The sequence below is a fragment of the Budorcas taxicolor genome, chromosome 4 (genome assembly GCF_023091745.1).
Source record: "Budorcas taxicolor isolate Tak-1 chromosome 4, Takin1.1, whole genome shotgun sequence".
Lineage (NCBI taxonomy): Eukaryota > Metazoa > Chordata > Mammalia > Artiodactyla > Bovidae > Budorcas > Budorcas taxicolor.
Genome location: NC_068913.1, coordinates 89344114 through 89370516, shown reverse-complemented (window position 1 = coordinate 89370516; position 26403 = coordinate 89344114). Strand labels below are relative to the sequence as shown.

The following is a 26403-nucleotide window of genomic DNA, read 5'->3' as shown; positions in this document are numbered from 1 at the left end:
GTGAAAAAATTATTGTGTACCCGGGTGTGGTATTGGGACTTCCCAGGTGATGCTTGTGGTAAAGAACTTGCCTGCCAATGCAGGAAACACAGGAGACACAGCTTCAATCTCTGGATTGGGAAGATCCCCGGGAGAAGGACGTGACCACCCACTCCAGTATTGTTGCTTGGAGAATCCCATGGACAGAGGAGCCTGGTGGGATACAGTCCATAGGGTCGCAAAGAGTCAGGTACTACTGAAGCTTCTACATAGTATGCATGCACAGGTGTGATATTGGGGATCTATTAGCTATCAGAAGCATTGGTATTTATCTTTTGAATGAGAACAGAGAAGTTCTGAATGAGAGAAGTCAGGAGCTCTCCTCGGAGCCAAACTCCACAAAGGCAGTGGACTTTCAATCTTATCTGAGCAAGCCCAGGAAAACCCATCTGTACCCAAAACTTGCCTTTCACGCTGGAATTCCTACTCCTGGGGTTGCTATTTCAATTCACAAACTGAAAATGTACTTCATTGGAAAGGATACTGGAGGCACCCAGTAAAGACTTGCTCAAGGTGCCACCCAAGGGTGGAGCCTCATAATCAGGGGACATCAAAAGGCAGGGAGGGAACTCCTTGTGGGCAGACTCAACCCAGCTCATGGTTTCGCCTCCTAGACTTAGACAGTTTCTATTCCAGTTACAATACACAAACTAAATAAGGACAGTTTTTGCCTTTCAAAAACCCTAGCAGAAAATGGTCTTTGATTTCTCACACTCTTGGGCTTATCTCTCCATGTGAATTGTGACAGTAAAACAATAAAAATTGAGATTTAATTTTAACTCATGTTGGTGAGTCTGGGGCAGTAAATGAAGATAATGAGCTAGAGAAATATTAATCCAGGTCAGTTATTTAATGCCTGCCCTTTATTTGAGGAGAACACTATTGAAGCCACCTGTGCAAGACAATGAAATTCTTCAGTTACATTTTAGTTTATCGCCGGTTGCTCCTCATAGTTTTCACTCTGTTGATTTTATTGCCATTGCCACTCATCCTCCGCTCGAAGGTAAGTGAACCTGGAGTACAGGCTGGTGGGTTTTCTGAGGTATCGAATTGTCCTGTATTGTTGCTATGCAATTATCTGTCTTGGAGCTGAAAGGGTGGTGACACCTTGGGCTTGAAATCAGGATGGTTATACATTGTATTTTGTCCATTTTTCTCCCTTTTAATGATGAATGCTGTTGATACTCAGTGTGATTAACTAGAATAATTAAATAGTATATTCAATCAGAATTGTTCTCTGCTTGGCGACCAGATGAGAAGAACAAAAGAATCATGACCCTTGAGATCCTGTTGGTCTAGTTATCAGTCTCCAGGGAGCATCCCAGGTTAACACAGTCCCTTGCCCTGAGACTAGGCAGCAATGTGACACTGGTGGAAAGAGCTCAAAGGACAATCGGAATTCCTAGGGATGATCTGTGCTATGTGCCTAGCCTCTTCAGTCATGTCCAACTCTGTGACCCTATGGACTATAGCCCACCAGGCTCCTCTGTCCGTGGGATTCTCCAGGAAAGGTGATCTACCACAAATTAATTTACATGGCAGTTCCATGTTTTCGTGTAGGCCATGGAACCCTCTGGAAGTGCTGCAGCCCTTGGGGTCACAAAGACTTGGACACAACTTAGCAAATGAACGACACAAGAACATTAGAAGAAGACACTGAAAGCAAGAAGTAATTTTCCTTGTTTAATCAGAAAATCTAACACATTAGCACATGTTCTGATCATTTGAGATTTTATTTATTTTTTTTTTTTTTGGTGTTCTTGTAGGGATTTTTCAGTTTCCTTTAAGTCTGGTCAATCTGTTAAGTGTAGAAATATAAACCCAATGCATTTTTATTACCTTAGTAAAATGATTTGTATCTGCAAACATTTAGTGAATGCCTTATTGGTGCCAGGTGTGACAAGGGTCTCTTGGTGGCAAGAGCCAGGCTCTCTGCTTTAGGTCCCAGGTTTCCACTTAGAAGCTATGTGACCTGGAAAAATTAATTGACCTTTCTGTGCTTCTATTTTCTCCTATGTAAAATTGGGATTGTAATGGGCTTGTTGTAAGGATTAAGTGAATGAGCACCCACCAAGAACTTACTTGGAGCTGTGGCTGGCACACAGTAAGTGGGTTAGTGAGAATCTCCCCAAATCTGTTAACCCTACAATGGTGCAGTTTCCACCACCCCATGATGCCTTTTCTCTGAGTAGAAGAAAACCTTCCTGAGGTTCTTCTCTAACAAGCATTAACCAAGGTTATATGAGTGTGAGTAAAAATAGAATCACAGTGATTGAAATACTCCAGCCTCCCTCAGCAGTCTGCCACTGGTCTGAAGGAAAATTGTCGTTCAGTCACTAAGTTGTGTCTGTCTCTGCAACTGCATGGACTGCAGTATGCCAGGCTTCTCTGTCCTTCACTATCTTCCAGAGTTTACTCAGATTCATGTCCATTGTGTCAGTGATGCCATCCAACCATCTCATCTCTGTCCCCTCCTTCTCCTCCTGCCCTCAATCTTTCCCAGCATCAGGGTCTTTTCCAGGGAGTGGGCTCTTTGCATCAGGTGGCCAAAAGATTGGAGCTTCAGCTTCAGCATCAATCCTTCCCAATGAATATTCAGGGTTGATTTCCTTTAGGATTGAGTGGTTGGATCTCCCTGCTGTCCAAGGGACTCTCAAGAGTCTTCTCCAGCACCACAGTTCAAAGGCATCAATTCTTCAGTGCTCAGCCTTCTTTATGGTCCAACTCTCACATGTGTACATGACTACTGGAAAGCCCATAGCTTTGACTATACGGACCTTTGTTGGCAAAGTGATGTCTCTGCTTTTTAATAAGCTGTCTAGGTTTGTCAGCTTTTCTTCTAAGCCTTTTTCATTCACAGTGTGAAGGAAAGTGAGATGAGATAATGAAAAGTCCCTTTTGGTTCTGCCAAGTTCTCCTTTACCAACAAAGCTGGTGAGGGGCCTGGCCTTGGCTTCCCACAGCTTCAAGCTGTCACCTGGTGGGGGGCGAGGGGAGAAAGAATGACCATGAGGGGCTACAGCCTCTCAGGCTGGGTCTCTCTCAGCACTGAGGTCTCACAGCACCCTGAGGTGAGAGGGAAGAACTTCCCTCCCCTACTTTTTATCAGACATTGTTTTGAACCCCCAGATTCTTAGAGAATTTCTTGTGAAAACAGCAGACAGCCTCCATTGTCCTTGGTCTGGTGGGTTTTGTTTTCAAATTCCATGTGATTCATCCTCCCCTCTTCCCCCTGCCCCTCCTACCCCAGCTAGCTCTGAGGACTCCTCTGAGTCTCTGGCAGCCACTAGATGACAAATGTCAAGCATAGACACAAGTCTTTCATCTGAATGCCACCCCCACCCCTCCACCCGCTTCAAAGACTCATTACTCCATTCCGTGTTCATATGGCCTTCTTTTTCCAACTCCCCTGGTCCTACATGTCCCCCAGACCTGGCTGACTCTTACCGTGAGTACCTCCTGATTCATACCCGGACCCCTGCTATATTTTAATATTTCTGATTACTCTCAATATAAAGTCCTTACTTAGGGCTGAGAAAGTAAGTTAAACCAGTCAAGACAAACTCTGTCCATGACTGCATATCATCTGTGCCGCTCCTTTGACATATACATGCTTGACACTTTGCTTATCTCAATATAATTTTCAGAGAAAATGAATATAAGCTCTTTGCAAGGGAAGGGCAAGTAAATAAATAAAAAGCAACGTTCTCTGTGCATGATTCATTAACCAGAAAAAGTGTACTCTTGCTAAGCAATGTAGTCATTGACTTTTTTTTTTCCAAAGTGCTATGTCAAGAGTACATTAGGTCTGTGGGAAACCTGGCATCAAGTTGCATTTGATGAACTGTGTCCTCTTTCCTTTCCCTCTAATCAACTCATTTGTTAAAACTCAATTAACATTATTGGGAGGATTTTTCCAAGTACAATAACATAATTTCATTTTTTTGCTACTTTGAATGCATATTTAACCATTCAACCAACTGCTAATTAAACCCGAAGTATATTATTTTAACTGTTGCTTACAATGAAAGCAGAACTTTCTTTCAGAGAACTTAGGACTTTAGAAGATATAAAATTGAAGTAGCGGCTACTTTGGTGTGGATTGAAATCATTGTATTGTAACTTTCAGGCTACCAAACTGTGAAGCCTATACTTCTAAACACAGAGTAACAAAACAACTAAAGAGTTCAAGCAAACAAAAAGTCAATTTTGCTTCATAAAAACACAATAAATCTATACGATGGTGGAACTAATAAACAATAAATTATTGACTGATTTTTTTTTTTCATTCCCCTGCTGAATTTTGAGTTGTTTCTGTAGACAGGCCTTAACCCTTAGCTTAATTCAACCTTAATTTAAAAATGTAGCTTCAAAGATGAGAACCCGTAAGTGGCTTTACCATGTAATGTTCAAAAATGAGGGGAAGGGCTTTGCTTTGCAGAGCTTGCTTCTGTTCCAGACATTCTACCAGCTGCTTTATCCAAGTTATCTTATTTAAGGTTCATTACAAACCAAGAAGACAATCATAAATGTCCTAGCATTCTCGTTTTATATTTGCAGAAATTGACATTCAAAGACATGTGACCCAGCAAAGGCCACAGGGATGGTGCTGAAATGGGATTTGAACTCAGGTTCTGTCAGAGCTCAGATTCATGCTTTAATAGTGGTTTTGTTTTACCCTTTTCTATATTTTGTATTTTTGAAGACTTGCCTTCTATTTTAAATAGTCACAAAATGTGTGGCTTGATACTTATTTAGCAACAACTCAGGCATAACTCCTCACCATAATGCTTTAGAGAAGAGGTGTAAATTATTAGCCACTTCCTTAATTGACCTCAGGCAACTCAACTTCTTGAAGGTAGACAAGTGCAGTAATTTTAAACCCTGGGGATGGACCTAGGAGAACTGGAATAAGGGTCTCTTGTATGTCATGTGCTGAATGTCCCAGAGTCCCAGCTCTACAAGCTAGTGCAATCAGCTTCTCAGGATGTGATCCCCCTTCTCTTTACACTGGATGTTTACCATGAGTCATGGCATTAAGTTGGCATCTTACAATTTTTAGATGGAAGAGATTTTGCAACTGTGTATTTCCATGTTTTCATGGAAATAATATTTTATAGCAAAAGAAAATATTCATCACCCCAGAAACCTGTGGGTCTAAGTCAGACAGAAGTTCAAATTGAGTCCTTATGAATTAGGTACTATAATTGGCCAAATTTTGAAGATTAGACTTTGCGATAGAAACAAGTCAATAGCTTACCAATACATGGCTATACAGATGTCCAACCAACCTCTGTCTGACTCCAGAGCCATGATCTCAACCACAGCTAAATATCTGTGTCCTTATGTCTTCCAAGGGGAATAAGCATACTCCTGATACATTGGTATAAAAGTCACTTTACTGAAGGAATTTTATCTTCTTATTGCTTTACATGAAACATCAGAAATACTGTCTTTTTAATCATCACAAAGGTATAAAGGTAGTCCCAGTCCTTCCTCAATTAGTAGTTGTGTGCTATGTGCTCAGCCGCTCAGCTGTGTCTGACTCTTTGCAAGCCCCTGGGCTGTAGCCCTCCAGGCTCCTCTATCCATGGGATTTTGTAGGCAAAACCATTGGAACAGGTTGCCATTTCTTCCTCCAGGGAATCTTCCTGACCCAGGGATCGAACCCATGTCTCTTGCATTTCCTGCATTGGTAGGTAGTTTCTTTACCACTGAGCCACCTGGGAAGCTCCCAATGAGTAGTTAGTGGTCAGTAAAAGAAGCCTGTGATGTAATTGATGTTTATGTAAATAAGTAAAATTAATCCTTGAAAATGAAATGTTCTCTCTTTGGAGAGGAACTACCTTAAATATTTCCAGATAAAAACTTGTTAAAATTGGCCTAGGCTACACACCTTAGTTCCACTGATATTCCCCGTGCAACATTATTCTTTTACGACTATTTTTAGCAGCTTGTTAATTTTATTCTTCTCAGAACTTTGTGCTATTTCTTTGCTTATTTCTCTAGTTCTTGGCTGTTTGTATTTCTTGTGATGGAACAACATGATAAAAAGAAGGCCAGGTTTGTCTGACGAGTTGTAAGGGAAGAAAATTGGACAATAATATTTTCTGTTTGTAGAGTGCATCTCTTACTGATATGTCGGTCCCTCTGGTTTATGTGTTCATTATGGACCCCCGTTTTTTTCAGGAAGACAGTCCCACAGATATTGAGCAGCAGTCCTTAGTTGACTGGTTGTAAATCCAAGACCAGATTTCAGGTTTCTGTCAGATACTTTAGGATTTCCTGGGAAAATACTTTATGCCAAGAGGAAGTTGAAGAGAGGAGAGGGAGAGTCAGCTGAACAGAGCCTTAGTTTGCTCTACCAGCCCCGGTCAGCAATGGAAGAAACACGGCTGAGAGGGCCACCTCTGTTTCTGTGGCTATTGTGGGCTGCTTCTGTTTCCTCCACAGTCTATGCCTCTGATGCATCGTGAATCTCAAAGTTATAATAGAAATTACGATAAGTAAAAGAAATAATACATAAGGAGAGACTTAGGTGCTCCATCTAGAAAAACTAAACAGATGGGAACAATATAGCACTTGTAAAGAAGTGTAAACCTTAAAGGAATAAAGGCTCTGATGAAAGAGGGGAAGTGGTAGGTTGAGAAGCCTGACAAAGGAAAAGAAAATGGATGGGAGAGAATTTTAAAAGACCACAAGTGAGAGAAGAGGAAGGAGAGGAACTCGGAGAAAACATAAGGAACTTCTAAAGGGGCAAATGAAATTGGATATTGTTTTCAATGTTGGTCTAAAATATTGTAGGGATTTAAAATAAAGGGGTGTGTGCATGCTAAGTCATTTCAGTCGCCTCTGACTCTGTGCAACCCCATCGACTGTAGCCCACCAGGCTCCTCTGAGTGGGTTGCCATGCCCTCCTCCATGGGATCTTCTGGACCCAGGGATGGAACTCACATCTCTTATGTCTCCTGCATTGGCAAGCAGGTTCTTTACCGCTAGTGCCACCTGGGAAGCCCAAGATAAAGGGGTAAATGCTATAAATGCCAAGAAAATGAACATTTTAGAGACAAAAGAGCATCAGAATGATGGAGGGCAAGAAGAAAAGTAAACATAGAATCATGCTGATGGTAATGTGGTAGGAGATGAACAAAACCAGGAAATCCAAATGTGATATATATTTATTTCATGAATATTTGAAGAGAACTTTCAAAGCCCAAAGTATGGTGCTCAGTGTACAGTGGCATCTTACGCAGTTTAATGTTTCTGCTTTCAAGTAGCTTGCAAGGTTGCTGAAAAGTTAATATATACCATGGCCAGCATTCATCACAAAATAGGGTTGTATATAAATCCATGCCAGTGATGGGAACAAATCATTTATTTTATCGGTGTGTAGTTAAAGGGTGACTCTATCTAGGGAAGCAACATTCACCACCCCCTCCATTCCCCTACTGTGCACAGTCCCGCTTGCCTACAACGTGCTGCTCCTTCTCTGTTCTTTGTCTCAGAGAATCGGCTGCCCCTCATCCAGGTCTGCAATCTGTGTGTCACGTCAGATCCCTCAGCTCCTCCTAAGCCCACACCACTCAGTCTATGTTGCTTTACCTCCTGAATCCACCTGCCTCCCATCTGAATCTTCATTTCCATTCCTGCCGGCACTGTTCTCCTCTAGGCTGCCTTCATCTCTCTCTTTCATAGGCCATTTCACACTGTTTCCCTCTGAAGTCTCCTGCCAGAGGACTATTTTTAAAATGTCAGCCTCATCCTGTTGCATTTACCACTGGTCCTAATTCTTCCATGGGCTTCCCAGGTGGCTCAGTGGGTAAAAACACAGGCAGATGTGGGTTTGATCCCTGGGTTGGGAAGATCCCCCAGAGAGGCACATGGAAACCCACGCCAGGATTCTTGCCTGGAGAATCCCGTGGAGAGAGGAGCCTGGCGGGACACAGTCCATAGGGTCACAAAGAGTCAGACGCAACTGAAAGGACTGAACACTCACTGGTACCACCTCTTCTGTGACTCCCTTTTGCTGACAGGGGGAAACATCTCACAGAACTTGCAGATATGCTGGGTCTTGGGATTTTGCCATTTCTTTGTCCTAATAGCCCTCCCCAAAGCCCCCAATATCTGACTCCTTCATTCACACTTCACTATCTGTGCCCCTAGAGTACCCATGACTATCCTTGCCTTTCTGTCTTTGATGTGCTGTGTCCCCTTCAGGGAGTGCCCACTCCTCTCACCTTGTGCTTGCTGGGAAAGGCAGCCCAGGCTGTGATACAAGCAGACTCATTCTCCATGCGCTCATTGCATGATTGTGAAGACATCAGCCTCCACTGTACCGTGTATTCCATTTTGCCTTTATCTTCACGTCCCCCTCTACACTGCAGATACCTCAAGAGCACAGAACACGCTGTTTACTTGTTTCCTCTGGCCCAAGCACAATGCCTGACCTACAGTAGATGGTTGATAACTGTGCTGAACGAAAGGATTAAAGATCTCTCATGGCAGAAGGATGCAGATACCTGAGCTAGATCGTGTAGGAAGCAGAGGATACAGGAGAAAGGAGATGATGAAAGGAAGGAACTTCAAATAGACTGTAAGAGCCACTAAGGGTCAGGACAAGGATGTAGGTAGGTGTATCAGGGGAATGGGGGTGTGTCTCTTCCACGGAGCTCTTCTCTGCAAGATGCATTTTTATACTCTGTTTGGTAATGATAAAGTAAGTGAATGTCTACTATGAGCCTCCAACAACCATTAGAGTAGTCAATATTATCCCCATTTTACAGATGAGCAAGCAGGTACTCAAAGAGGTTAAGCAATTTGCCCAAAGTCACACAGTCTCTAAGGGGAGTGACTCCCAAACTCATCGACACTACTGCTTCCTTGCTGGGATTTACATCAGATTTTTAAAAGCTTGCGCACTGCTGTTCTTGCATTTGTAATTACTAGAACACATATTTAGATGAGGTCTCCCACTGGATGGCAGAGCAACTATGACACAGGATAAAAAGATCATGTGAGCAAGAAATAAACATTGGTTGTTTCAAGCTGCTGAGATTTAACCTAGGCTGTCCCAACTTATCTAGCATATTCTGAAAAACTCCCTAACTGGTTCTGTCACACTGCCCCCTGGTCCATGCCCTCATCTGTAAATTGAATAAGACTCTTACAAGAGTTTTGAGTGTTGTCTGTGAATTGGCTGCCCCAGGGTCACCTGAGGTACTTGTGGGTGTGAAGTCCAGGATGCTGCACGGTTAAGATGCATCGTGACTCTAAAGCAGGTAACCCACGGCCAGCATTTTTAATCACACTCTAGCATGTCGTCAGGTTGGAAAACAAGGTGACCTCTGGCTGTTTCCAGTTCCGCTGTGTGCGTGGGATGTGAACACAGAACATCTTCATTGCTAATTGGTTTTGGAAGTTAAATGGAAAGGAAATAAAAATTCCCTTGTAACTGACATAGTGGAGCCACTAATTGCCTTCCCTTGCTACCTATTTTGGGCTGAAAACGAATAAGAAATGCTAATTTTTTTTCCTTAACTTTGTAGTTGAGCTTCTTACTCTCCATCTTCCAATCTGAGGCCAGTTGGAGTCACTTTAAGGTTTTCAGTTAATATGGATTGAGTCTTGAGAAATTCCTGCCACAGTAGTGGTAGGTGTGTCAGGAACCATGCAAAGCCCTTTACAGGCTCTGTCATATAATAATAGTGTTTTTCTTGTAGCATACAGATTCATAATGCGTGATTTTTCTTTCTCCCATCTTAATTGCTGTGCATTCTCTTTGAAAATCAAATGCTGTGACTGAGGCTTGTGATTGGTCCTACTTTTCTCAAGCTGTGCTGAGAGGCCGAACCCACATATGTACTAATTCCACATATGCCAAATTACTCCCTAATATCAGTCAGTGTGTCATTAAAGAGGAGAAGAGGTGAAAAACTGCATTTTAAAGGCTAATTTATATTTCAGTTCTATCCAGAACTATAATTTAAAAGAGAACTGAAGTGATTTTAAAATATAATCAACCACATTTCCCAAGATAATTTGACACTCAGAACTTTAGTCAGAGGGGAGTCATTATCCACATTGCCTTGTCATAGCAGCATTTGCCTTTTCTGCCTCTGTAGCAAGTTCCTGGCTGCACTCTCTTGGGGTGGTTAAAACTAGATACAACGATGATATTGTGAAATGAGGAAGTGACCCAGGCAAGTAAAAGCTTTAGTTCCAATTCAAGCTCATTAGCAAAAGAGATGAAAACCTCAGGAGAACTATAAAGACCCATTATGATGGGCAACAATATATCCAGTGCCCGGCAAGTAGAAAAGAAAATAGAAAAGAGAAAAGGCAAAGAAAAGAGATTCCTAGACTAAATAATTTATGCCTAGTAGAATATAGGGATCTCCTATCTAGGGATCAAGGTTTATTGTTTAGTTACTCAATAGTGTCCGACTCTTTGTGACCCCTTGGACTGTAGCCTGTCAAGCTCCTCTGTCCGTGGAATTTCCCAGGCAAATATACTGGAGTGGGTTACCATTTCCTTCTCCAGAGGATCTTCCCAGCCTAGGGATCGAACCCTCATCTCCTGCATTGACAGTTGGCTTCTGTACCACTGAGGCACTGAAAAAGCCCAGGGATCAGATATCGGAATAAAAACAATAGTAGAAAAGACACCGAGGAAAAAAGCTTCAATCATTTAATAAGTGCCAGGCACTTACTATATGCCAACCATTGTTTTAAGTGCTTGGAACAGGGTAGTAAATGAAATATAAGACGTGCTCTCATGAATGTACTTGGGTAGAACTCTACTACATATTATTAGCAATGTGATTGTTGACCCTTCATTCAACATGGAATTAAAATACCTACTTTATAGAATTTGGGGAAGGACTACATAAAACAAGTATTATACCTGGTATGTCACAGGCATTCACAAATGTTATTGTCCCCTCCTCTTACTCAATCAAGTCAGAAGAACAGATTCGTCTCTTTACTCAGCAAATATCTTCACCTTTGAAATGAGGTTTCCTATCTATAAAGCCTATGGTCAGCAGTCTGGATGAAATTTGTACAATGACGTCCCCTCCACCCTATTCTCCACCATAAACACAACGCTGATAAACATTTCGATAAATCAAAATGGATCAGAAAAGCAAGCAAGGAGAGCAAACATGAGAGAGAAAGCTGTGGTCTAAAGTGCTCCCACGTCGTTTTGGGGTCAGAATTAATTTCAGTGCCACAAACTAAGTGCTAGAGGGTGATTTTCTTGGCAGGTCTGAATGACCAAACAAAACAGCTAGGCTGACCGCTGTCTGTGGAAGCATTCAGAGGAAGCAGTTTCTGCCCAGCCCCCAGCCAGGACTGACCCAGACTTCCTGATCTAGCAAGATGGCTGGATTTGCATTGTTCTGGCAGGACTGAACCTCAGGCTGACAAGATAGAGCACATACTGGACTGCAAGCTGGGGACTGGCTGCAGGCAACTGTAAAAGCTTTAGGAGGACAGAAGGGAACAACACAGAAACAACTACCATGCAGGGTCAATCTGAAAACAAAATTTCAAAATGCAGTAAGACAATCAAGAAGGTCTGATAATGAAACCAACAGAGATGGAAACACTCCAAATAGGATAAAAGTAAGGGAAATCAGTAGATGAGAAATGGGGGAAGGGATCCATAATAAGTAACATTATTTTTGAAATAGAAATGTATCAATTACACCAACAAATTGAATAATCTAAAATGGATAAGTTTCCAGAAACATACAACCCATGAAGATGGAGTCATAAACAGAAAATCCTCAACAGATCAATAAAGAGTGTGAGGTGCTTGAATCATAATCAGAAACCAAAGAAAAGCCCAGGCTCAGAGCTTCACTGGTAAATTCTACCAAATATTTTTTGAAAGAATTAATGCCAATCCTTTCCAAACTCTTCCAAAAAATTGAAGAGAAGTGAATACTTTCAAACTGATTTTATGAGGTCAATATCCTGATACCAGAGTCAGGCAAAGAGTTAATACAACGAAAGAAAATCACAGGTTCATATCCCTATAAACATGCACATAAAAATCCTCAACAAATACTAGCTGATCAAACTCATTAGCACATTAAAAGGATCATACAACATGACCAAGTGGGATTTATCCCTGGGATACCAGGATGATTCAATACATACAAATCAGTTAATGTGATGTATCACATTAACAGAATGAAGGATTTCTTTTTAAAATTACATGATCATATCCAGCTGCATGCAACAAATTCTGGTAAATTCTCTTTTCATTTTTATTATGTTACAAATATTTTCTAATTTTCCTGGTTATGACTTCTTAGATACACCCATCATTTAAAGTAGACATTTACTTTCCAAATACATGGGGTTTTCAAAGTAAAAATAATTATCACATTATCATCCCTAGAGATGCAGACAAATCATTAATAAAATTCAACATCCTTTCATGATTAAAAAAAAAAACTCTCAACAAATTAAGTGTGCAAGGAATCAACTTTGGCATACTAAGGGATGTATATAACAAGCCCGCATGTAACACCATCCTCAATGGTGAAAAACTGAAAGCTTTTCTATAAGACTAGAAGACAAGGATGCTCACTCTTACCACTTCTATTTAATACAGTACTAGAAGTCCTAACTAGAGCAATTAGGCAAGAAAGAAAATAAAAGTCATCAAATTGGAAAGACGTAAATGATCTTCTGTGTAGAAAACCTTAAATACTCTACGAAAAACTTAGAACTAATAAACTGATGTAGTAAAGCTGCAGGATACAAAACCAATGTTAAAATCAGTTGTTTTCTACATGTTAACAACTATCAGAAAAGAAAGTTAAGAAAATAATCCCATTTAAAATAGCATCAAAAATAATAAAATACTTAGTAGTAAACTTAACCAAGGAGTTTAACCTTCTACACCGAAAACTATAAAACACTGATGAAAGAAATGAATGGAGACACACATAAATAGAAAGACATCTCATTTCATGGATTAGAAGATTTAATATGCTAAAATATGTCCATCTACCCAAAGCAATCTACAAATTCAGTGCTAACCACATCAAAATTGCAAAGACTTTTTTTTTTTTACAGAAATAGATAAAACACCCTTAAAATTCATATGTAACCACAAAACTTTGAATAACCAAAGGTATCTGAGCAAAGAGAATAAAGCTTGAGGCATCCGTACTTCCTGATTTCAAAATACATGACAACACTATAGCAAATAAACAGTATGATACTGGCATAAAGACAGATACTTAGGCCAGTGAAACAGAATAGAGAGCTTAGAAATAAATCCATTCATATATGGTCAACTGATCTTTGACAAGAGTACCAAGAATATACAATAGACAGAAGACTTGAATGCACATTCTCCAAATATAATGTACAAATGAGCAACAGACAAATGAAAAGGTACTCAATATTTCATTGATCATCAGGGAAATGCAAATGAAAGCCACAGCAAGTTAGCACCTCACATCTATTAGGATGGCTGTTACTTTTTTCAAAAAAAAGATAAGTGTTGGTGATGATGTGGAGAAATTTGTAGCTTTGTACACTGCTAATGAAAATGTAAAATGATGCTGTCACTATGGAAAACAGTATGGAGGCTTCTCAAAAAATTAAAAATAGTTACCATATGTACAATCCAACAATCTCACCTATAGATATATAGCCAAAAGAAATGAAATCAGGATATTGAAGAAGTATTTGCAGCATTCTTCACAGTATCCAAAACATGGGAATAACCTAAATGTCCATGGGCTGATGAATGGATAAAGGAAATATGGTATGTATAGACAACAGAATATTATTCAGTCTTAAAGAAAAAGAGGCAATCCTGTCATCTGCAGCTACATGGATGAACTGGGAGGATATTATGCTGAGAAATAAACCAGTGATGGAAAAAATACTTCATGATTCCACCTTTATGAGGCATATGAAATAGACAAGCTCATAGAAATATAGAGTAGAATGGTAGTTGCCAAAAGTTGAATGGATGGGAAGTTGTTCAAAGGGGAAAGTTTCAGTTATGCAAGATGAGTAAGTTCTAGAAATCTGCTGAACAACACGGTATCCATAGTTAATATTGTACTGTACACTTAGAATTTTTAAGAATGTAGATCTCATGTTATGTGTCTTTAACACACACACAGAAACAAACAAAACCCAAAATGGGACCTGAGGAACCTTTTGGACATGATGGATATGTTCATTACCTTGATTGTGGTGATAGTTTCACAAGTATCTACATATGTCCAAAACTCAACTAATTGTGTACAATATACATGTACAGTATTTTGTGCATCAATTAATCCTCATTTTTAAAAGAAATATAAAGCAAGAACAGGTGAATACAAAAAAAATGACTAGTTAGAAATCTTGGAAATGAAAAAGTCTTCTCTGAAATTAAAAAGAATTAAAAATTTAAAAACTTAAGATGAAACTATAAACTTTAACCTGAGTACACTTGAAGACATACTCAGTGAACTATAAAAGAATACTAGGAATTCACCTAAAAATCAGACATAATAAGTAAACATGTTTTACATGAAAGAATGATTTGAAGGTAGATTCAGAATTTCCAACACACATGTGAAAGGTATTCTTGAAGAAGAGATTAGAAGTGAGATTATATTCAGAGTAATAATGGCTAAATTTTTCAGAATTAAAAAAGATATGAATCCTTAGAGCATTTCCAAGTAAAAAATAATTGAATTAAATATTAGTCCATGTTTAGATACATCATAAATGAAACTTTGAAGGAGAAAACCATTGAAGGAGAAAAATTTAAAGCTACCAAACTATAAAGAGAAAAAATGTATACAAAAGGTTGATAATTAATTTCTTAGTTTTTTCAACAGTAATGAAGATATCTAGTAAGGATTCAGTTTAGGTCAGTTCAGTTCAGTCACTCCGTAGTGTCTGACTCTTTGCAACCCCATGGACTACAGCACGCCAGGCCTCCCTGTCCATCACCAATTCCTGGAGTTTATCCAAACTCATGTCCACTGAGTAGGTGATGCCATCCAACCATCTCATCCTCTGTGGTCCCCTTCTCCTCCTGTCCTCAATCTTTCCCAGCATCAGGGTCTTCTCCAATGAGTCAATTCTTTGTATCAGGTGGCCAAAGCACTGGAGTTTCAGCTTCAACATCAGTCCTTCCAATACCACAATTCAAAAGCATCAATTATTCGGTGCTCAGCTTTCTTTATAGTCCAACTCTCACACCCATACATGACTACTGGAAAAACCATAGCCTTGATTAGACAGACCTTTGTTGGCAAAGTAATGTCTCTGCTTTTTAATATGCTGTCTAGGTTGGTCATAACTTTCCTTCCAAGGAATAAGTATCTTTTAATTTCATGGCTACAGTGACCATCTGCAGTGATTTTGGAGCCCCCCAAAATAAAGCCTGCTACCATTTCCACTGTTTCCCCATCTATTTGCCATGAAGTAATGGGACCAGATGCAATGATCTTACTTTTCTGAATGTTGAGCTTTAAGCCAACTTTTTCACTCTCTTCTTTCACTTTCATCAAGAGGTTCTTTAGTTCTTCTTCACTTTCTGACATAAGAGTGGTGTCATCTGCATATCTGAGGTTATTGATATTTCTCCCGGCAATCTTGATTCCAGCTTGTGCTTCGTTCAGCCCAGCGTTTCTCATGGTGTACTCTGCATAGAAGTTATATAAGCAGGGTGACAATATACAGCCTTGATGTACTCTTTTTCCTATTTGGAACCAGTCTGTTGTTCCATGTCCAGTTCTAACTGGACATACAGATTTCTAAGAGGCAGGTCAGGTGGTCTGGTATTCCCATCTCTTTCAGAATTTTCCACAGTTTGTTGTGATTCACAGAGTCAAAGGCTTTGACATAGTCAATAAAGCAGAAATAGATGTTTTTCTGGAACTCTCTTGCTTTTTTGATGATCCAACGGATGTTGGCAATTTGATCTCTGGTTCCTTCCTCTGCCTTTCCTAAAACCAGCTTGAATATCTGGAAGTTCACAGTACACATATTGTTGAAGCCTGGCTTGGAGAATACAAGACCCTTATGGAGAAGACTATAAAATATTATAAAAATAGTTTAATGAATACCTAAATGAAAGAACAGTTCATAGATGAGAATATTTTAAGGCCATTTCTTATTTTATAAATTTCATGTAATTTGAATAAAAATATAAAATTCAAAAGTAGAAGCCTAAAACTATCAAGACAACTTTGAAAAAATATAAAATATGGGACTTGAGTTACCAATTGTAAAACTGATTGAAAAGCTGTAGTAGTTAAAAGAGTTTAATAATTCTGTAGTTCACCACCCTTTGAAAGGTGGTGGAGGTGTAAGTGATTGAGATATAGAGTTCATAAATGCATGTGTCTGCATTTGTAGAAATTTGCCACAGGAAATATGTAGTAGCATGAGTTAGTGGGCAAAGATGGACCATCTAATTAAAAAGAAATCAGGACATTTTGATTATCCATTTAGAAAAAAGGCATCAGACTCCTATACAAATCAATTTAGGTCCACATTTGAATAAAAATTTTTTTTAATTTTAGAAAAAAATATGGGAATACAATATGTATAGAAAGAATTTCTCATATGGGATAGTAAAAACACAAAACATAACAGAAAGGACTTTAAAATAACTGAATCAAAATTAAAATCTTATCACCCAGAAATGCAATAAATCAAATTTCATAGATAAGTCAGAGGCTAAGAATAATATTTATAAATATATATATATAAAGAAATATTAACAATCTAAAAATAACCTCACAAATTCACAATAAAAAGAAACAACAGAAACACGAGGAAACACTATAAACAAGGTAATTTTCAGGAGAGGAACAATTATGTTCAACAACCATGAAAAAATACTTCAATGGTATAAAGCAAATGCAAATTAAATTAAGAAGAACTTTCCATACTATCAGATTTCAAATAAATAAATCACTCCAATATACCATGACTAGTGAAATGGAACTTTCTCACATTGTTGGTGCTAATACTATATAAACTGATGCAACCTTCTTGCCTAGCAGTTGGGCAATACCAGTAAGGTTCCAATGCATCTTTTCCACTCAGAAATTTTGATAATTACTTTCATATAATAGCTTAGAAAATCTCTTTCTTATATTCACATGGATCTAGGTATAAAGATGTTTGTAGCATTATAATAATGAAAAATTGAGGGAAAGAGCCCTAAACCGCCGTCAACAGAAAAAATGGATAAATGAACTGTAAGATATTTATGAAAAGAAATGCTATATCCATTAAAAAATATTAACAATAAGTCTATATGTATCAACATGAACACATTGAAGTCAATAAAACATTGAGTGAAAAAGGAAGTTGAACAATCACACAGAGTGAAATAAGCCAGAAGGAGAAAAATAAATATCAAATATTAACACATATATGTGCAATATAAAAAGCTGATATAGATAATCTGATCTACAAAGGAAGAATAGGTGCAGTTGTAGAGAACAAATGTATGGCTACCAAGCAGGGAGGTTGGATGAACTGAGAGATTGGGATTGACATGTAACACTACTGATGACATGTATAAAACAGGTAACTAATTATAACCTACTGTGTACCACAGGGAAGTTTATTCAATTCTCTGTGGTGACCTAATGGAAAGGAAATTCAAAAAAGAGGGGATATATGTATATGTGCAGCTGATTCACTTTGCTATACAGTAGAAACTCACACAATATTCCAATAAAATGCTTTTAAATATGTGTGTATGCTAGATCACGTCAGTCATGTCTGACTCTGCAGCCCAACACATGGTATTTTCCAGGCAAGAATACCGGAGTGGGTTGCCATGTCCTCCTTCAGTGGATCATCCCAACCCAGGGATTGAACCAGCATCTCAAGTCATACACACCAAAAATCTTATTTAATCTCAAAACCATATGTTGTTTATTAATGCAATAATGTCTACATGTAATAAAATCATGAAAGCATGGATAGAAACCCAAATAAGCAATCCAAGGGTTGGTTCTGAAAGGTTAAAGTAAGATTTGCAAGGAAGAGCAGGTAGGCAGGATTTTTATTACCAGAGATTTTACTCAAATGACATCTAAGGCCAAACAGGTAAGAGAATTTATGAGATGGTGCAGAGGCACCAGGAAAAACTGAGAAGCACAAGGCAGTCTTAACGGGGGATTATTGGCGTCCTCAAGTCTGGAGAATTGTTGACGTGGAAGAATATGATCCAGTGTTACCAAATTCCTCAGTTTTTCAAGAGGAGCCAGAAATTTGGGTTTTATTTCTAATATGAAACCTGCTAGTTTGCAAATCTGGACTCAAATGTACACACGCTGCCCGCCCCCTCCCCCACACACACCATTGTAAGTTGTATTTTCTTCTTAGATGTGGCCATCAGTTTTCAACTGTTTAGTCTACATAATCAAACTAGGTTTAAAGTGTCCATTCCAGAATATGGTCACAGGCAGGTAGAAGCTATCACTTAAGAGTATTGGAGGCTCACTGGGATGACTACCTGTTAAGGATTAGAGTTTAGAAAAGCAGTGTATGAGGAGCAGGGATCAGAATTCATATATGAAGAAGGAATGTACATAAGACTCTTCAGAAATATTTTAGGAAGTACTGGAGTGAGTCATATTATAGTTAGAGTGAAGGTGGCCTTCAATGCAAATTTTGGATTCTTTTCAATAAACAATTCAAAAATTACTGACATGACCATTTTAAATTATGTATGGGCCAGTTAAAATATGAAAGTTGTCTTGACAAGCTAATGATTTAACACTTGAAATTTTGCCCCCAAATTTGCCCCATCTGAGCAGACTATCAATGTCTAGCTGAAGTAGACCCATGTGGAAATGAAATTTCAACACTATGGCAGGGATTTTGTGTGGTAAAAAGAATTTGCTAGCATCATATTCTTTTTATTTTTCTGATGTTTTAGCAGTTCCTTGGAGAAGGGTTCTCCAGACAGTTGTCAGGGTAGCTAGTCCCAATCCAGCCTTATGCAGAGGAATGACAAAAATGAATTAAATTTTTGGAAAATCAACTGGTTTTGGAACAGCTTTGCCTACAGTGGAGGAATTGGAGTGGAGGCTGAAGGGCAGAGTCAAGCGGTAAAATGACAGTGGGACAGATAAGATCAAGAGACTGAAAGTGAAAATGTTAGTTCAGTTGTGTCCAACTCTTTTGCGACTCCATGGACTGTAGCCCACCAGGCTCCTTTGTCCGTGGAATTCTCCAGGCAAGAATACTGGAATGGGTAGCCATTTCCTTCTCCAGGGGATCTTCATGACTTAGGGATCAAACCTGGCTCTCCTGCATTGCAGGAGGATTCTTTCCCATCTGAGCCACTAGGGAAGCCCAAGAGACTGGTTGGCTGTGATTAAAAGGCAAGATAGTAAAAAGGTCCATTTTATCTTTGAAATCTAGGTCCTTGTAAGTATGATAGAAAACATAGAGTCACAGTGAAGAGTTTGGGGGTTATACCTGGGTTTTAACAGGCTTCCCAGGTGGCACAGTGGTAAAGAATCTGTCTGCCAATGCAGGAGATGCAAGAGATGCGGGTACAATCCATGGACTGGGAAGGTCCCCTGGAGTAGGAAATGGTAAGCCATTCCAGTATTCTCGCCTGGAAATTTCCATAGAGGAGGAGCCTGGCAGGTTATAGTCCATGAGGTCACAGAGTCAGAGATACGGCTGAGAGACGGAGCGCACACACATGTGTTCTAACCAAGAGAAAAAGCAGACCTGGTCTTCCTCCAACATGGGCATTTTAAGTTAAGCACATATTCACAGATTCTCTCCAGAGCAAGTCAGAAAGGTTTAGTCAAGGCTCAGCTTTGTTCCACTGTTTTATTTGTTGTCAAGATTGTAGAGGCAGACTTTGTATAAAATTGTCAACATCAAAACACCTTTATTCTTTCTCCTTGAAAAAGACAGCACAATAAAGATATGACACAGTCATGTCTTATTAAGAATTTCTTAGAAACTCCCTGAAGGTGCAGGAATGTTGGGTGAGTTAAAGACCAGGCCCAGAGGACTCACCGTGAGGTAGGTGAATCAGAGGGCAACAAAACTAGAAATGCTACTGCTTTGGGAAAACCTTAAATAAAAGACCTCATTAAACTCAGACAGCAGTTTGAGTTTTTTAAATTCGTAAATTTTGAGTTTTATAAATTTGTTAATTTTTCAAATGCAGCTCAGAATTTATAGAGATTAAGCAGTGTGAGAGCAAAACCAAGCCATGTAAGATATGCTGCCCTTTATTGATCATTTAGTACATAGTGATATCATATAAAAATTATTTATGTAAGCCAAAGTAAAAGTACTAGTCACTCAGTCATGTCCAACTCTTTGTGATCCATGGACTGTAGCATGCCAGTCTCCTCTATCCATGCAATTCTCCAGTCAAGATTACTGAAGTGGGTAGCCATGCCCTTCTCAAGGGATCTTCCTGACCCAGGGATTGAACCCAGGTCTCTTGCATTGCAGGCAGCGTCTTTACCATCTGAGCAGTCAAGGAGGCCCAATATAAGGATAAATTTCAACCATTCCTTAAAAATGCGCTAAGCCAGAAACCCACAGATTTATACCTGGCAAAGCAAAAAACTACATTAAGAGCCTCTATCCTGTTTAGTTCCCTGTGTCTCCATAGAAGCTCGACTGTCTTTCTGAAAAAGCCAAACAGAAGGCTCTTCACCTCCAGGTCTGCATCACTTAGGAGCAAATTCAGTCTTAACCATGCACATAACTAGGCAGTGTCCTTTCTCTGCAAAAAAAGTATACCTAACTTTTTCTTCTGGGTTGACTTCCCCTTTCAGTAGAGAGAGAGGAAAGCTGGTGTGCATGGGTCCCACCCAACCTGAAACCAGGAAACGTAGTTAAAAGGAACGGTGTGAATTTTACAAGCCACAGGAAAGTAAAGGCAAACACCCATAAATGCTGACATGAGCATAGAAAATTGACTACATGCTCTTACCTAGTTTGAAGGAAATGTGAAGAAAATATAAGAAATGAGGATGTTTTCATGTCATTGGTTTTTTATGTGTATTAAATTTTGACTCTTAGAGACCCTCAGAAATAACCATTTGCGGCCCTATTCTAAAGAGCAGAGGCCTGCAGAGTTTCTTCTTACTTTCTCTATTCAGCAAGTGTGACTGCGATTTGAACAATGATTTCTCAGCCTTGTTATTTCACCTGACATCTTGCCTTTGCTCTGTCCAGGAAGCGGAATGTGCCTACACCCTCTTTGTCGTCGCCATATTCTGGCTGACAGAAGCTTTGCCTTTGTCGATAACAGCGTTGCTGCCTGGCTTAATGTTGCCCATGTTTGGGATCATGCCTTCCAAAGAAGTAAGTTTTCCTGCGAATGTTTGACTTAATTAGATTCCCTATTTTGTGCTGATACTTTCAGTGAGAAAGTTGTATTTAAAAGGAGCAGTAATCCTGGAGATCAAACCACTCAGTCCTAAAGGAAATCAACCTGAATATTCATTAGAAGGACTGAAGCTGAAGTAGAAGCTCCAATACTTTGGCCACCTGATGAGAAGAACTGACTCATTCGAAAAGACCTTGATGTTGGGAAAGAATGAGGGCAGGAAGAGAAGAGGGCGACAGAGAATGAGATGGTTGGATGGCATCATCGACTCAATGGACATGAGTTTGAGCAAGCTCAAGGAGATAGTGATGGACAGGGAAGCCTGGCGTGCTGCAGTCCATGGGGTTGCAAAGAGTCAGGCATGAATTAATGACACAACTTAGTGACTGAACAACAAAAACAAAAGCCTGTTGGTAAGGCTTCCACATAAGTCCTCCAGACTTCCAGCCATGCCTTGCCTCTAGAATTCTGCATGTGTGTCCACCTTCAGGTGGACAAAAGCGAAACACAGGCTGTGGTTACTTGAGCTGTGAGTGTCAGTAAAAGAAACGCATGTCTGATCTTTCCAGGCTGTCATCTATGCCTGGTGCCTCCCTCCTAGCAAAAGGGCCAGTTCTTTCACATCCTGCATCAGCTTTTTCTAGTCAACAAAATTCAGTCTACAATGTTGGAAAAGCAATTTTTTTTTTTTTAATAAAGAAAAAGCTTCCCTGTTTTCTTTTCTAGAAACCTGCCATTTCAGAAGATAAACCCAAATTAACTTTCATGTGTATTTCCTTTTTGTTCTTACTGAGAGGAGTTTATTCATGCTGAGAGGTGTTTCTTACCTTTATACAATCTAAGGGTACCCATCTGAAGAAAACGGATTCAGTTTCCCATTAAAAGCATGAAATGCATTGAAGCCAGAATGTCTCCATGCAACTCTCAGCCACTCAGCACACAACTGCCTAGACCACAGGTGAAACATTCTCAGGAAAGATGGCATATTCAAAATGCCAGGCATGTAATTTATCACCTGGATTTCTGTCTTTTGCTTGGGTACAGTACTGCTATCATGTTCATCTGTCCAATATTGTGGGTGGAGACTTCTTCAAAAAGCTAACCCATGACACAGGTCTTTTTTTCTTTTGTAGTTGAAATATAACCCACAATACAGTTTCTCCCCACCTCACCACCCGCCCCCCACCCCCGCCCCCCGCCCTATGCCATAGGAGAGGATTTCAACACAGCCTTGTGATTCAATTTAAGCCAAGTATTTTGTAAAGTCAGGACTCTTGAATATCACCATGAGGTACTTTAAAATAAGGTTTCTATGATTAGATAAGTTTGAACACTATGTAGCATAGGGTATGCCCCTCTTTGAGAGTGAGAGTTTACACGGGTTTAAAGGTTTGGAGAAGGCCTACAAGAAATAAAATTTTAGAATCTTAAGAAATTTTGTCTTCTAAACTTATTTGACCACAGAAACTGTTTTTAAAAAAGAAAAATATTAATGTACCTTTCAGAGAATTATTTTGTAAATCTTGCTGCAGATGGTTGCCCAAGTGTCTGTATGCTCTACTAATCGCCATTCAAAATACAAAAGAATGACTGCAGTCTGGGCATAATGGTGATAATGAAGATGTTGCTGAGCCAGAGCTTGACTTGAGACTTTTCCTCATCATAGCCATGGCCAGTCTGCTGTAGGGTTGCAAACTAATTAGCCCCAGTTTACAGATGGAGAAATTAAGCAATAGAAGGTACTTGCCTGATATTACTCAGGTCTTTAAAAACTCAGTATATGGGTACCCTCTCTCTGTGTATATTTTTTCTTAATACTACTTTTTCTGGATAAGGATGTGGAACTGATTTACATTTGTATTCAAATACATCTGCATTCCGTTCAACAAAATAGAAAGATTATGTAGTTGAAGGTCAAAGTTAGGAGCAGCAAAATAATGCCTTTCTGGTGCAATGTTGTTTTCCCTCGTCAGCATAAATACTCATGGGTTTAATTGCAATTTCAGGTGGCATCTGCTTATTTCAAAGATTTTCACCTACTGCTCATTGGAGTCATCTGTTTAGCAACATCCATAGAAAAGTGGAATCTGCACAAAAGGATTGCTCTGAGAATGGTGATGATGGTGGGTGTGAACCCAGCATGGTAAGTACTGTGTTTACTGCTCCAAGTTTACATTCCATACAGACCATTTTTGTATAGAGCAAATAACCAGATAAGTAATGCACATCCAGGCAATCATTTGTATGGCAGTGTAATTCATGATTTTTTTTTTCCTCTGCAAAAATGAAAGTGATATAAAGGGTACTTGAGTTGGAGGTGAAAAAAACTTTAATTTCACTGCAAGTCTAATTACAGGGAGATTGGAATAAGTGCACACAACTCTTTCACCTTTTATGCTCTGTAGGAGTCAAAGCTGAGAGAAGCCTGTACCTCAACAAACAAGATTGATAGACTTTAGAGTAGATTTCAGTACTATCTTGTTTATTGGGCTGATTACACATTCAAGACTTGTTCAAGATCATCAGGAAGGATGTTAAGAACCAAAGACAAAGACATTTACTGACAAAATACAAATATGTGCAGAAAAATTCCGAGGTGAACATTTCTCTTTTTAAATGAATTGTTCCAGAGTAAAACAATCAATTAAGAAGTTTCATCTATAGAATGTGCCCACTAAAATAAATTTTGCCCACCAAAATAAAAGGATTTTGCTCATCAGAATCCATTAAATTAATTGGCCATTTGGTTTTAATTCTAGCTCTTGTTAAGAACATGCTGCTGCTGCTGCCAAGTCACTTCAGTTGTGTCCGACTCTGTGTGACCCCATAGACGGCAGCCCACCAGGCTCCCCTGTCCCTGGGATTCTCCAGGCAAGAACACTGGAGTGGGTTGCCATTTCCTTCTCCCATAGATGGTAACTAAACAAAACAAAACAAAACAAAAAACCTCCAGTGTCATAATCATTTACATAACGGCATTATGCTTTAAAACCTTAGGTGATTCTTCCCATCTCATCTTTCTTTAAACATAAGAAAATTTATTGAATTGTGCTGCATAATTCGTGTCAGAGTATAACAATGTCTGTGTTTATCATTTATGGAGCACTTTTTTGTAGACAGAAAAAGCATTCAATATCTCAGATGAAGCCTATTTTGTACAAACATCTGTAACTTAAAAATTTTAGAACATGTATGTATCAAGGACGTTTCACTCTTAAAATGAAATGGTGTTCCATGCCTCTTGAAGTGCTATAGAAATGCGTCTCTTTCCTTTGACCATCTGCTCACTGGCCCCAGGGGGTGGAGTCATGCACTGCACAGTGGGACAGGGTCCTGTCCTTTATACCACTAAGTGATTTTTCAAGTTAAGGTATTTTCACCACACAAAAGTTTTACCAGTTCCCAATCTTTTTGTACTGAGAGATTGTTTTGCCAATGCCTTAAGTTGAAACTGTTTCTATTTTTTAATTAAAAATAGTTTATTGTTTAAACAGTTTGCTTAAAAGTTTTGTTTCATTTTTCAAATAGAAAATATTCACCTTATCTGTAGTTGGAATGTAGGATGTGGAATTTTTCTTATAGATCTATTTCAAAAGAAAGAGAATTTCATAAATGGTTCTATATGGAAAGACATGCATCTGAATGATATTCTTGGACCTCCTACTCAAAAGAGATCAAGTTTCCCCCCCCAGTTGTGATTCTGAAAGCTTATAGACATGGTTTAAAATCCTATAATTTTAGGTATGTTATTTTTTAAGGGAGAAGGATTACTCTATTTGTACGAGGAGACAATGTAATACATCCAGCCCTTGACAACAGGCAGGAATGTCAGATTCAGGAGAGCATGAATAATTGAATCTACAGAAAATTCTGAAACCTCATTTTAGCTAGTGATTTTAACCATTTCCTCCACCCACCATATACTGAACCAGAGTAGTAAACAAGTAAAAAGCAGGTTTATAAATATTAACCTCCCTCCTTGCCCTTGTTCTTCCTTGGCACATATACAAATAAACAGAGATAAGACCCAAATATAAAAGAAAGAATAAGGGATCCTAAATGCGAATGCCAATTGCACCTTATTTTACTAGTATTTGAAGATGGGCCATCTTTAAAGGGCATTTGAATTTTGATGTAATATTATAAGCTGTTATACCATCTACCAACTTGCAGTTTGATTATAAATTTTATCATTTTTTCTGGTTTTGAAGAGAAGACTCTTACAGTTTCCAGGGAGACAAACCTTGTAATAAGTTCTGTCTTACATGTGCCATTTGGATTTCTACCTGTCTATCCTATTCTCAGAGTTCTTTACCTGAGTGAAACCTTAACTGTCTTTATGTTTTGTAAAAATGAATTCTCAACTCACAAATAACATCCTTTACAGGTAAGTACTACAGAGCTGGTGAAGCTAGACAGCACAATTCATACTGAAGGCCCTCTTGTTTCAGGCTGTCCTTGGGGTTCATGAGCAGTACCGCCTTCCTGTCAATGTGGCTTAGCAACACCTCTACAGCTGCCATGGTGATGCCCATCGTGGAGGCTGTGGCCCAGCAGGTCATCAGCGCAGAGGCAGAGGTGGAGGCCACTCAGATGACTTATTTCAGTGGATCTACCAACCAGGCACTGGAAATAGATGGTATCACATTTGCTTTGGCCACAGTGGGATCTAGCTATTTGGGCAATGGGATAAACTCAAGGATTATATTTTGAATTAATTATCCATACAGGCATGATATGAATTCATCCTTATTCTGCCTCTATTTCCCAGTATTTATACCAGGAAATTATATTACCCAAATATTTTACCTTCAATTAATGGTTGAATTTACATTCTCTGACAAAAGGGGAAGAAAAAGAATGCCTTTTTTATGCTTCAACCAATCTGATAAAACTCCCTTTTATGTCTTTATCAGTAGACTCAGGTTACTCTTTTACCCTGAAATGACTTTTCTGCATAGTTTGTGAACCTTTAATTCCTGTAT

General features: G+C 39.1%; 1 protein-coding gene across 1 annotated transcript in view; it reads left to right on the top strand.

Annotated features, from left to right (window-relative positions):
• The first annotated feature begins 943 nt into the window (after window positions 1-943).
• Window positions 944-26403, top strand: part of SLC13A1 (solute carrier family 13 member 1) — a 74746-nt gene continuing 49286 nt past the window's right edge. Inside the window, exons 1-4 of the mRNA XM_052638872.1 lie at window positions 944-1042; window positions 21265-21393; window positions 23425-23561; window positions 25870-26057. Coding sequence (XP_052494832.1) covers window positions 944-1042; window positions 21265-21393; window positions 23425-23561; window positions 25870-26057 — 553 coding nt within the window. The remainder of the gene's footprint in view (window positions 1043-21264; window positions 21394-23424; window positions 23562-25869; window positions 26058-26403) is intronic.